This window comes from Scophthalmus maximus, chromosome 3 (assembly GCF_022379125.1).
Source record: "Scophthalmus maximus strain ysfricsl-2021 chromosome 3, ASM2237912v1, whole genome shotgun sequence".
Taxonomy (NCBI): domain Eukaryota; kingdom Metazoa; phylum Chordata; class Actinopteri; order Pleuronectiformes; family Scophthalmidae; genus Scophthalmus; species Scophthalmus maximus.
The window spans coordinates 12,913,909-12,927,500 of record NC_061517.1 but is presented as its reverse complement, the minus strand read 5'-3'; the positions used below and the strand labels follow the sequence as shown (position 1 = coordinate 12,927,500).

The window sequence follows — 13,592 nt, the reverse complement described above, 5'->3', positions numbered from 1 at the left end:
CATGTATTATGCATGTTGTTGTTTATTGACACTGACAGCAGTGGCTGCTGTAACGATATTGACTAAGGCACACTGCTGTGCTTTCTGTAGCAAATGGTAGGAGGCAGACCTCAAGTTTGCTGGCCCCCGTCTCAGTCTTTACCACTGGATTTCTCCTCCTGAGCAGGAATAAATCAGTACTTACAGGTAATTGAAACTTTCCATCCATTAGCCTACCATCAAGCGCAGTCGGTGTTTTTCAGGTTATATGCAGCAGTGGTGGTAGGGGACAATGAAACGAGGTTGCCGCAGAGATCTCCTGTCAGAGGTGACCCAAATAGGTACAGCGGGATGCACTTAATGGAACAATCTGTTGCAACACCACTGCTCTACACCGAGGTGTAAACTTGTAGTAGCAACCCATTAACGAAATGCTCTACGTCTCTCCCAAACTGATGTCCAAGCCATTTTGTATGAGCACCCACACTCGACAATAACCAAATCAAACTTATTAACGTTTTCTATATCAGGCCTTTATTTTGACATTTCGTCAGTCAAGAGACTTTGAAAAAGTGAAATTTATTAGGGTAGCAACTAACTATTGTTTTTCATTATCAATTAATCTATTGATTATTTTGTTGTTTGGTCCATAAAATGGGGAAAAATGCTGATTATGTTTCCCAATGCCCAAGATTATGTTTTGTTTTGTCCAAGAACCAAAGATATTCACTTTACTGTTATAGAGGAGCAAAGAAACCTAAAATTATTCACATCTAAGAAGCTGAAATACGATAATTTTGACTTTCCCCCCATAAAATCTACTAATACCGATCAATCGCTAATCAAATTAGTTGTTGATTGATATAGTCAATTACTTATCGATGAATTGTTGCAGCTCTAACATTTATTACTGTGGTTAATAAATAGGGTCATTTAAAAGATTTTTCATCAAGATTACAAAAAATGTTGTTTTTCTTTTCGTAGTATCTAGCCCTGCAGATAGTTTGGGTTTTTTTATTTGGTCCAGACTTTTTCAGTTACGGTGCTAACATCATTGAGAAACTGTAACAACGACATCCTCTAAAAAAATCTATGTACTGGTTACTCAGTAAAGTGAGACAATATGTTGTAAAATATGTGATTTGGATTAACTATTGCTTGGAGACCTGGTCTAGGTGAGAGATGCAGACAGGCACTGGACTGATGTAATTAAGGGCCAGTTCTCCACCGGTGGCAGACCCACCTCATTGGACCAAGAGCGGCATCTGTCGCCTTCCACTGGAACTCAGTGTCTGGGGTATTGTTTATTCTCGCTTCTCATTACTATCAAAAGTTAGCGATGAAAGGCATGCAGACAGGGGGACGGTTGGGTGGCGTTCTCAGAGGGACAGGCTGGAGGAGATGACCTACATTGGCCTGGATGATGAGAGCGAGAGCTGCACAAATGTCTGCCTCTCTCTTTCCCCTGCTCACACGGCAGCTGGACAGGGACGGAGCGAGGGAGGCGCTAGACCATGCTAACCAACTCTATACTTTATTGATTGATCTCATTCTCAGTCTCCTTTGTCTTTCTTTTCCTCTGTCTGCTTTGGTTACCCTCTCCCTCCTCTCCCTCATCTCCCTCCTCTCTGTCCTCCCACCACCACCGCCACCATCACCTCCTCCTCAGCATACTGTTTGCAGACATTGAGGGCTTCACCAGCCTGGCATCTCAGTGCACAGCCCAGGAGCTGGTCATGACGCTGAACGAGCTGTTCGCCCGCTTTGACAAGCTGGCCTCGGTGAGCACTGACACCTGCCGCCACCATTTTCACAGCAGAACTCTGAAACCACTACTGCTTATGTAACCGCACAGTCTGTAGCCTTCACTGTTAGTATGACAAAGCCAACATGATGTACTAGTTGACGGGGTGGGTGTGTGTGTGTGTGTTGGGGGGGGGGTTACTTAAGCTATGTGTAACACATCAATTAGACGATGCTGAGACTGATGAGTCATCTAAATTATGCATATAAGGCCTTATATTTGACATGAGCATGCTGTAAGCTGTAACAGAGGTCCTAATGTTGTGTGTGTGTGTGTGTGTGTGTGTGTGTGTGTGTGTGTGTGTGTGCGTGTGCATGTGCGCGCGTCCTTGCTGTACAGGAGAACCACTGCCTGCGCATTAAAATCCTCGGGGACTGTTACTACTGTGTGTCAGGGCTGCCTGAGCCCCGGGCTGACCACGCCCACTGCTGTGTGGAGATGGGCGTCGACATGATCGAAGCCATCTCGTAAGTCAAACACACACAACTAACTCAAAGCGGGAACACGCACCCTCACAGTCATGTGGTGATTACTGATTACGTGATTCAACGGACGGTTAAGTAACAATGTTTTCTTTATTATTTTTGACACACGGTATTGAAAAGACGCTATGAAACTGCCTATTTTTGACGCTATTTTTTTGACAATAGAGTGTGTGTGCGTGTGTGTGTGCATCTGCAGGCTGGTGAGAGAGGTGACAGGAGTTAATGTGAACATGCGGGTGGGCATCCATAGTGGCCGTGTTCACTGCGGGGTGCTTGGCCTTCGCAAGTGGCAGTTTGACGTTTGGTCCAATGACGTGACACTCGCCAACCAAATGGAAGCCGGAGGGAAGGCCGGGTTAGTCCTTCCTACTCCGCCTGACACTATATACTGACATAGGCACCCACAGACCGGTTGTTTTCTGACGTGGTGTGTGTCTGTGCGCTCGTTTGTAGGCGTATCCACATCACCGACGCCACGCTGCAGTATCTTAATGGGGACTATGAGGTGGAGCCGGGATTTGGAGGAGAGAGGAATGCTTACCTGAAGGAGAACAACATTGAAACCTTCTTGGTGCTGGGCTGCAGCCAAAAGAGGGTTAGTGCATGGTCAAACACACACTCACACACACCCGAGCGTCGTTGAGCCCTCTTCAGAACTTCACAGTCACACCAGTGCTGTATTTCACACAAACAATATAATGGCTTGTCACCTGGCATTGAAGACCAAGGTTTGCCAAAGCATCTGTCCTTGTGCGGTTTCTTCATTTCCAGAAAGAGGAGAAAGCCATGATGGCCAAGATGCAGAGAGCACGTGCAAATTCTGTCGAGGGACTGATGCCTCGCTGGGTGCCTGACAGATCCTTCTCCAGACCCAAAGAGCCCAAAGCTTTCAGGCAGATGGTGAGATACCCACAGGGGGCACTTAGCTAGGCACGTGGCACCTGTTGTTCATGTCTATATCCTATTTTTTGAAGTCAAATCATAAATATCTTTTTTTATATTATGTTCTCAAAGTAACTTTCTCTTACGTGATCATTCAAGGGTCTTAGGACAATTGTTGGAAACAATTCTTACCAATCCTATCAATACACTAAAAGTAATATTTTATTAACCTCCTTTCCTGCCATTAATGGTAAGAACCTCTGCAAACCTTTTTTTGTCACCCCAGTGGCATGGCTAAAGTCACCCTCAGGATGAATTGTAATTTGCCGTTCCTGTAGCATTTTTGGTTCCTCCATTGATTTGATTTACAGCCGAATTATTGCAAATCAATAACATTCTCATAAGTCCAGCTATACTTGTATTTTAGACGATATTGAAGAGAATTTTTTTTTCTGAGATTTTAAGAATAAATTCATAATATTATGAGAACAAAGTAATTATTGAGGAGACAGTCATTCTATTACAAGAAAAAAGTCATAATTCTAGTAATTCTTTTTTAATCGAAATATGTAATATTACAAGACTAAAGCTGGGAGTAAGTTAATGAGAAAAAAGTTCCAATATTACGAAAATAAAGTTTTAATTTAATGAGAAAAAAAAGTGATCATAGTTTGAGAAAAATAAAAGAATTACCAGCCGTTTCCTCCTCCAGTTAACATGGTTCTTTCTTAGGAGTGAACACAGTTTCTTGCATAATCTTTTCAAAGTCCTGACACTCATGATAATGTGGTGCTGATGTGCCAAACATTTTAACTATTTTGTTATTTTGTAAAAGTATAACTTACAAAGGTGCTCCACATTCCTCATTATTATATTAAAGTGGCCCTAATACTGCAGCAGTATTGTAGTTAATAATAATTTCCCTCACCCATAGCTCACACCTATTGTGTTAGCTTGTCTATGCTTTTTAACTCTTTCTTCAAATCCTCAGCCACAATATTATTTCCCATTTACAGTCTTACACTAATAACCTTATTTTAAACAAACTGAAATATGGTGAATGTTAACTGCTCTAATCAGCTTTTAATTCATCATTGTTAACTGTGCTTGTGGTGCAGTCCGACAAGGTCGCTTGCATGGCTGTAGAATAAAGTAAAACTCTTTTACTTGGAATGAATAAGATGCTCTGTAAGTATGAATTTGAATGTAACAAATATGTACAGCACTATGTAAAGCACTACCTGCAGTTAGTGGCGCTGTGAGCAGAAGTATCGATCTGTCCGTATCAAATCAGCAGGAGCTACAAACAGGCCTCTCAGGGATTCCCAGCTCATTGTGCACGACTGACGCCAGTCTGATGAGGCTGCACAAGGCTCCTTTCCTCATCTTTCCTACATTCTTTTCCCTCTCCTCCTCCCTTTGTGCTCTCCATCTCAGAGGGTCTGAGCCCTTGGGGCAAAGAGGGTGTAATCTGAAGCCTCCGAGCATTAATTAAAACATCAGTCTGGCTCTCAGGGATTAGCTGTGCAGATGTCTGTGTCTCTGTCTATTTTTCAGTTGCACTGTGGCTACACGATAATCTCTCCTCCTTTCTCGCTTTCTCTCTCCTGCACTGTCTCTGCGTTTCGCTCTCGTTGTCTGACTCTCTCTGCCTCTGTTTTTCTCAGGGCATCGATGAAGCATCCAGCAAAGACAAGTGAGTGTTTTGGCCCCAGTTTTTGTTATTAAGGCAGCTTTTGTTATTCGTGGTTGACTGGCAGGACGTCACTTTAGAGCCCACTGTTGTTTTTATAAAGTCAGATCCAACTCATCACTAATACCATATTAGCTCTGAGTCATCCTGCTTTTCACAGCACTGGCTAACATCCTCACACAGGCACACACATTCATTCACGCACACATACAAACACGCACCACGCAGTGACCTATTGTTCCATCTGCCTCGTAGCCGCTGCACTCAGGAGGCCCTGAACCCCGAGGATGAGGTGGATGAGTTTCTTGGACGGGCCATCGACGCGCGCAGCATTGACCAGCTGCGGAAAGATCACGTCAAGAAGTTTCTGCTCACTTTTCAGACCGCCGACCTCGAGAAAAAGGTTGGTACTTGATGCGAGTGTGTTTGCAGTTCACCCAAAACTCAGTGTCACATAAGGGGAATTGATTCAAACTTGAGTCTTCAATTCTTCTACTATTTTACAGTACTCCAAAAAGGTTGATGATCGTTTTGGCGGATACGTGGCCTGCACACTCCTGGTTTTCTGTTGCATCTGTTTCATTCAGGTCATCATTTTCCCAAGGTAAGTAGTTCCCTCTGATATGTTGCCTTTCCTAGTTTGCCAGTTATAGTGAATTGTGGACAGGAAATGTGACCTTTATTAGTTTATCTGGACTTAATGAGAATTATACTTCCTAATGAGCTTGTTTTCTTCTCTTCCGCAGGACAACACTTATGCTAGGTCTTTACATCAGCATCTTCATCATCCTCACCAACATCCTCTTCATCTGTGCCATCTACTCCTGCATTAAAGTAAGAAAGATTTCTCTTCAGATAAGAGTCATTATCACATGTCTTCAGCCCGCATCACTAATGGTATTAACTTTCTCTTATCTGATCTTGTCCCTGCTGCCTCTTTTCAAGCTCTTCCCGGTCGCCTTGCAGACTGTAACCAAGAAAATAGTCCAGTCACGTGCAAACAGCACACTGGTTGGTGTCTTCACCATCCTCCTCCTCTTCGTCTCTTCTTTTGCTAATATGGTAGGGACTAGAGCTGTCGTCTCCTGCACCGTGTAACAGTGACTCTTGTTGAGTCACAACGTGTTGCTCCAAGATGTCCCACACAATGAATGAATGAATTCATCTCAGATGTTGATGGTCAGATTTCAAGACATCTTAACATATTCTGCCCCCTCTTGGCTCTTTTTTTTTTAATAAAGCAATTTGCCTACGGTGGTGCTATAATCAAGTGTTGAGCTGCAATTAATCATAATCTGTCACTGCGACAGATGGAGTTGTAGAAATGTCTATTTTTAGCCATCACATTTTTTACCCCATGTTTACTGATACTATTTAGACTTGGTAACCATTGCGTGAGTGTTTGTGTGTGTGTGTGTGAGAATTAAAGAAGGGTTAATGCTAGTCTACTGTATGCCACCTTACGAATGCTATGGTCCACAACAGTGTTTAAAGTCAAGAAAGATTATAAATATGAGAGTTTATCAAGACTGAAACTTCTCGTCCATGCGTCGGCAACATTTAATGTACTTTGTAAATGATGGAATGTAAAAGCTATCTCACACGATGCTAATCTGTGACTACAGTTCAGCAAAGGTTTTTATTTACTGTTTATACTGCACTTGCACAAAGTAAGTCTTCGAAATATCACGTTGAATTGTAGATAATGCAGGACAGGTGTCACCTTGTGGGTCACTCCCTTTTGACATGTTTTGTTACTTGTAGCTGCAGCTCTCTGTGCTGTGCTGATCCACTTGTTTGATTGGTGGCCTCCAGGGTTGTTCCAGCCTGTGATTGGCTGCCCAAAGTAGCTAATTTAAATTCCATAAGGACTTATTCAATGGATTACTCGTTCAGTTCGGCAGCTGCCTTCACCTAATTCTGTGTGACTGGTCATTTAGCCTTCCCATGTTTTTAACTCTTTCTTGAACTTTTATTGTATTTAAGAGTACTATTATATTATGTGAGCACCTACAGTACTGAGTTAAATGACTGAAGGCTTTTAAAATGCTCTGGCAAAACTTGTAAAATTACATGACAGTCACGACTAATGACTGGTCCAAGAACTTGACTGATACATCGGCATTGATGACATTCATATTTGAATGTTATTTAAATGAGGCTTAAATTTTTAGGATCACATTTGCATGATCAGTATGTTTATTTCCTGCTGTTTCACGTTTTTGATGGCTGACTGTCCAATGACAGACTGTTTGTTTCTTCTCTGCCAGTTCACCTGCAGCAGGGAGGAGCTGCAGGACTGTGTAGCCAACGAGCAGAACACATCGGTGACGCTCTGCCTGCTGCACAACCTGACCAGGATAGCAGAGGATGGTTTGACTCTGTGCTCCAGCCAGGTCATGCCCTGCCATTTCCCAGAGGTCCCTACCATAACATTTTAGCATATGCGTCTGTGTTTTTTTGTGTGCGTGCCTGTGTGTTCATAATTGTGTTTGTGTGTGCGTGTACTGTATGTTTGACTATTCACCTTAGACTCCTCCCTCTCTCCTGCAGTATTTTAGCTACAGCGTACTGCTGACCCTGCTGGCCTGCTCTGTGTTCCTCCACATCAGCAGCATAGGGAAGCTTGCTCTGATGTTGCTCATCCAGCTCACTTTCCTTCTGCTGGTGGAGTGGCCTCAGATGGCCCTGTTTGACAACGCAGACCTGCTGGTCATTGCCAACACCCTGTAAGTCCAGAAGCATAAACATTCACTAAAGCTGTTTTCAGCCATGAACTGCAGTCAATGTCCCGAAGATTGGGTCCAGACACTTTCGGGAGTTGTTTTGTGATATGAAGAACGCAGCAAGAGATTGTCCGAGTCAGAGGTGTTCACAACAGCAGGAAAAGTTCCTGAAGTGTGAGGCGTGCGGTGGCACCTGGGTAGAGCGCCTGCTGATTTGCCGTGAATTCCCCTGGAGATTTGTGGTTGTATTCTCACATGGGCTCACCTGGACATTTTCCGGACATTTTACAAGGGGGCTGGCAGGAAAAGTTCCGGAATATTTGCGGATGTCTACGTTCTCACACACAGCCCCTCTGGAAAGGCTCAGGAAAATGTCTGGACTTGAGTGCACATCTGAAAGCAGCTTCAGTCTCCTCCTTTTAAAAAACTAAAACAAAACAGAAATCTGAGGAGTTCAGCTCCTGTGTCTCAATACTGGGATTTAGGTTGTGCGTGACCAAACATTTTTACGAAAAAGTTTTGATTGTTCAAGACCTACTTTTTCATGTTGAGACCCATTTAAAAAAAAAAATATATATATATATATATATATTCTCGTTTTTTTCCTCAGGCAATTGTCACCTGTTAATGATTCCCTACAACAGTAAGTTTTAATACTTTATGTTTTCTTCTGCCTTATTTCAGTGACTCATATGGTTTATTGACTTGATTTTCTTTTGCCCTATTTCAGGCCTAGTTTCAATGAAACTGCAGAACAGTGGTGAGTAGACTTGTTATGTTGGATTTCAAACATTTATTTATATCCATGCTAAAAACTCATGCATGACTCTTGCAATCTCCCTTTTCATTCCCCAGCCTGGAGAGTGTGACCAAGGTATCCCTAAAGGTCATGACCCCTGTAATCCTGACAGTTTTTGTTCTGGCTCTCTACTTGCATGGCCAGCAGGTGGAGTCCACTGCTCGCCTTGACTTCCTCTGGAAGCTGCAGGTAAATTAAACAATTTCATGTATATAAATGCTGAAGCTAGAACTAGAAAACCTGAGCTAGAACTACTGAGAGCAACACCTGTGAGCACTTCAAGTTATGCAGCCATGTTACAGTGAAACTAAATGACAGCATTTTTTCCCCATCCTCCCTCAGGCCACAGATGAGAAGGAGGAAATGGAGGAACTGCAAGCATATAACCGGCGCCTGCTCCACAACATCCTGCCCAAGGACGTTGCCGCCCACTTTCTTGCGCGGGAGCGTCGGAACGACGAATTGTACTACCAGTCATGTGAGTGCGTCGCTGTCATGTTTGCCTCCATCAGCAACTTTTCAGAGTTTTACGTGGAGCTAGAGGCAAACAACGAGGGAGTGGAGTGTCTCAGGCTGCTCAACGAGATCATCGCCGATTTTGATGAGGTGAGGAGAGAGGAAGAAATCAGGTCAACAAGATGAATGCTGTTGTCCTATAGCTGAATTGCTGCTTTAGTTTGTCTCATTTCCTTCTTATACATGCTTGATTACTTGTTTCTAGATCATCAGTGAAGACAGGTTCCGTCAGTTGGAGAAAATCAAAACCATTGGCTCCACCTACATGGCAGCGTCTGGCCTCAACGATTCCACCTACGATAAAGAAGGCCGGTCACACATTCTAGCTTTGGCTGACTACGCCATGAGACTTAGAGAGCAGATGAAATACATCAACGAGCACTCCTTCAACAACTTCCAGATGAAGATAGGTAAGCGTGGAAGGTAGCTGAGATTGGTCCGAAAACATTATCTGCGTCTTTTGAATGGCAATTGTTTATCATTTTCTCAGTCAAAGGAGAACAACACTTGTCTACCCTCTTGAGCCTGCATTGACACTTTGTAAAAAAAAAATGGTGCAACTACCATGATGTAACACAACAAGGTGATTTGTTCTCAGGACTGAACATGGGACCTGTGGTAGCCGGGGTGATTGGAGCCAGGAAACCCCAGTATGATATATGGGGGAACACAGTCAACGTGGCCAGCCGGATGGACAGCACAGGTGTACCAGACTACATCCAGGTACAGCACATGTCATGGACATTAGAAGAAGAATTTCACAGTTTTGGTTATTGTTAAGTGAATCAGCCAATCCAGAATACCAAATCCAGTTACTTGCAAAAGTTGGCATTAGCATGTTATCAGTAATCATTCACACACCAGTCTGCGTCATTTTGTGCTTATCCTTACCCATATCTTACACAAGCTCTGCTTTTTGTATATCTTCTGCATTGTGAAAAACAATGTCCACACCGCAGATATATTTCCCCTAACTGATCCCTCCAAAGTACACACAGTTGTCATTTGCCTCGGCTCTTAATAAAAGTCCCACAGCAGATACCAGTGCTACAGATACAATCTGTACACAGTCCTTCAGCGTAAGGATTTAGACATCTGGTCTGCAGAAGTGCCCTTGAGCAAGATTGTCTGTCAGCACTGGATGTGCTGTTCCCTTGCATAAACTGTGCACTGATGTCCCTCTGGAGGAGGGCAGAAAGCTAAATTTGAATTCCCTGCAGAGGCCAGGCAACTTCCACAACGTTATCCTCGTCAGCATGGAAATCTTAAACACAGTTAAAAGCCATTGCTTATTCCTCAGAGGAACAGTGTCAGCTAAGGACAAGATTCCCACAGTCTCCATCACTATCTTATTAATAGAAATACGGTTAAGGTTAACACACATTTTGAAAAGTGTGAGTTACACCAGTCCAGAGTACTGTAGAGAGATTTTCCAGACCCAAATCAAATCCATAAATTCGCTGCTTGAAAGTGTACAGACAGAATTATGCTGCCATCTGTTGTACAGTATTAGTTACTGCAAAAAAGTTTTCAGTAACACTGTACATACAGGATTTCCCTCAATCTTTTCATTTGTTTTAATTCACGGATTAATATGTATGGAATATAAATGGAGAAAAATGCCCATCAAATGTCTGTCCAAACAATATTCCAAAACCAAAGCTATATGGGTTTATAATCATAAAAAACAGCTAGAACATGAGAATGATTGCCATTTTTGTTTGTTTATCTTGAATGAATCCGTTCTCAAAATTGTTACTAATAATTTTCTGTCAATTGACTAGTTCACAAATCCACTAATTGAATAAGCTCTAATTAATTTTTTGATGAATCAGTTCATCATTTAGTCTATTAAATGTATAGTGACAAATTGCCATCATTCCCCACAGCCCGGGGTGGTAATCTTGACATAGCATGTTTTGTCTCATACAGTAGTCCAAAATCAAAAAATTAAGTACTGTAGATATATTTTGCCCTAGTTTTATTTGACATACTAGTCTTCTGATTTGATGTTATCCCTCCATGTTGAAGTGACCAACAGTGTTTCTCCTGGACAGGGTTGAGTGCATCAGATCTTGGGTGTCAAATGTCCATGTCCTCTCTTAGGTGACCACAGACTTGCACCACGTGCTGGTCAACAACGGATACCAGCTGGACTGCCGAGGGGTTGTCAAGGTGAAGGGGAAGGGGGAGATGACCACTTACTTCCTCACCAGCGGTCCCCCGGGCAGTTAACGACAGGCCGGCCGGCCCACAGAGTGAAACCCATTGCACTGACAAGACAGAGAGCAGCAGAGAGGCTGAGAGCTCGGCCCGACGATGTGAACACACCGGGGACAGGCGACGGCCAGCAGAGACGAGCTTGGCCTGTCTGCTTGTTGTCACGTAATAACATGCGCACATGTAGGACGTTGTTCATGTTTGAAGGCTTCTCCCCAAGCTGCTCGAGAGATCACAAAGCCCAGTTGCCTTAGGATGGAAGTGGCTATGCTTGTGTTTATGAGCAATAGTACAAGTATTCCACCTGGAGTCATTATTTATTTTCATGCGGATTGATTCTCTTGTGTGATGACCTTGTACAAAAATGAAAATGTAAACGTATAAAAAATGTCACTCAACAGAAAATATGCAAGGACAACATGAAGGATGAAAAATGACCAAAGAACAAATGTTTGATATGAAACACACACAAATGATTTTCTGTTCAGAAGTAACAGTAACTTTCGGTAATTTATTCATCTGCAGACAGCAAAGGCCGCGGTAACGTCACTGTCGTTGATAGGGACAAACACTTTTTTTGCTGTGGGTTTTTTTAATAAAGGATAACACACACGCACACACACACACACACACACGCACACATGCACACACACACACACGCACACACACACACATACGCACACACGCACCCCTACACACACACACACACACACACACACACACACACACACACACACACACACACACACACACACACACACACACACACACACACACACACACATTCCTGAACTCACAACAAACTTGCTTGGACATCTGTGTTTCTTATCAGGGCCTTCTTTGTTTCTTCCAGCCTGTGATTAGCCACAGTCTGGACATAAGACTGTTTGTGTTTCACTGAAGTGTGCGATTGATTACTTCGCTCTCTTCAATGTATTTTTGGTTCAAGCCAAAAACAAGTATGAGATGTAGGAAGAACAGATATATCATTATCATGGTACTCCTGAGATTATTAGACAGTTCTGTAACATTTTAATTGTGCGTGCGTGTGTGTGGGCACACATAACTGAATGCTGGTCTTTAGCTATAAAGGGGCATACTGTAACTTTTCACTGTGAGGTTTTTATGATACTGTATGACAATGCTTTCTTGCCAAACTGGTTGCTGCAAGGCATGTTTTGTATTATTTTGGAGTTGTGTGTCCATTCCTGATTTCTTTTATTCAAAAATGATCATTTGAGGACATTAATGTCTACGTCTTTTTCTGGACTGTGATTTTTGACTGATTTCATTCCGACCTAAATAAGCAAAAGCTTACAAACCTATATTTTGGATCGTGTTAGAACGTTTGAACGTAAACTGGTTTCCTGATAGCTTCAGGATTAAATGTATGCCGGAAACCTCCATCTGCTCACAAGTATTGCCTTGAGATTTTGCAGTACCGAGGTCCATTTACTTCATGGACCAATATTCACAACTTTACACTACAGTATTTGACACTCGCTGGTTGTATTTGGCACATGGTGGCTTATAACCCCCAAAATTTGTTGTTCAAAACAATAATCATATGAATGTAACATTAAAATTTTTGCCCACAATGAAACTACTACTGAAGAAAGCCCGCTGGTTTACTTTGCCTTTTAGGACTGATGACGGAGATGAATCATTGTATCAGAGGCCAAATTGATCCGGCTTCAGGTTTGCTGTAAAGTGGGAGAGTGAAGCTTTACACCTGTTGTCGCTATGCTCACTTTGTCTGAGCCAAAAAGCGTTGCCTCTAAAGGCTTTGACAAAGTCCCTCACCTCTTCTTGTTTGTGTCTCTGTCTTTAAAACAAGAGGTCAACAAGACAAGTTGTTACTTTCCTTCAAAAAGTGGCAGTTTTAGAAATAGTGCAATGAATGATTTGATTAATTTCCCCTTGGGTAAGAAATTAATAAATGGCTGTTTTTCCATTGATTGTGTTTGTTCTGTTTGTTGATTTCTGTGAATTCTCTTGGATCTCTACAATAGAGATTCAAGTAAGGTTCAAATGGAAAATAGAGAATAAGGGCTTTGCCGACCTAACATCCAGTTTGTTCTCACTAAGCTATAGTGATAGCAAATTGGAAAACACGTTGAAACTGATTTATAATAATTTCTGTTTGAGAAAAAGTCCCCAGAATATTAACACTGGACTGAAATGAAAGCGCAAGTTCATCCTCTGTCCTGATGTCAATGTGTACTTCACAACGCAGCTTAATAGCCCAGTGTTGGTTTGGTTCAAGTCAATCAGCAGGCTGCAATCAAGATTTCTCTCTGTGACAGAAACCCGAGAGATGCCCCCTTCTCCTTTTCTGAATAAATCAGTCTACAGTTTCAAGAGGGTGATACAGGAGAGAGTATTTAATTGCTTGCACATGAATAATGGATTTCCGTTGAGGTAATATGCAGTGCTCACTTACAGCACTCTATGCTGAACATTAATTAAGGGACATAAATTCCTCCTA

General features: G+C 42.5%; 1 protein-coding gene across 1 annotated transcript in view; it reads left to right on the top strand.

Moving 5' to 3' along the window:
• Positions 1–13,062, top strand: part of adcy6b (adenylate cyclase 6b) — a 32,147-nt gene extending 19,085 nt beyond the window's left edge. The window contains exons 6-24 of the mRNA XM_035644218.2: positions 1,649–1,760; positions 2,123–2,250; positions 2,465–2,623; positions 2,722–2,863; positions 3,040–3,168; positions 4,818–4,846; positions 5,099–5,246; positions 5,350–5,447; positions 5,590–5,677; positions 5,789–5,905; positions 7,114–7,263; positions 7,397–7,572; positions 8,180–8,212; positions 8,300–8,329; positions 8,425–8,557; positions 8,711–8,974; positions 9,090–9,294; positions 9,483–9,607; positions 10,991–13,062. Of these exons, the coding sequence (XP_035500111.2) occupies positions 1,649–1,760; positions 2,123–2,250; positions 2,465–2,623; positions 2,722–2,863; positions 3,040–3,168; positions 4,818–4,846; positions 5,099–5,246; positions 5,350–5,447; positions 5,590–5,677; positions 5,789–5,905; positions 7,114–7,263; positions 7,397–7,572; positions 8,180–8,212; positions 8,300–8,329; positions 8,425–8,557; positions 8,711–8,974; positions 9,090–9,294; positions 9,483–9,607; positions 10,991–11,119 (2,395 nt within the window). The 3' untranslated portion in view covers positions 11,120–13,062. The remainder of the gene's footprint in view (positions 1–1,648; positions 1,761–2,122; positions 2,251–2,464; positions 2,624–2,721; positions 2,864–3,039; positions 3,169–4,817; positions 4,847–5,098; positions 5,247–5,349; positions 5,448–5,589; positions 5,678–5,788; positions 5,906–7,113; positions 7,264–7,396; positions 7,573–8,179; positions 8,213–8,299; positions 8,330–8,424; positions 8,558–8,710; positions 8,975–9,089; positions 9,295–9,482; positions 9,608–10,990) is intronic.
• The last annotated feature ends 530 nt before the right edge of the window (positions 13,063–13,592 follow it).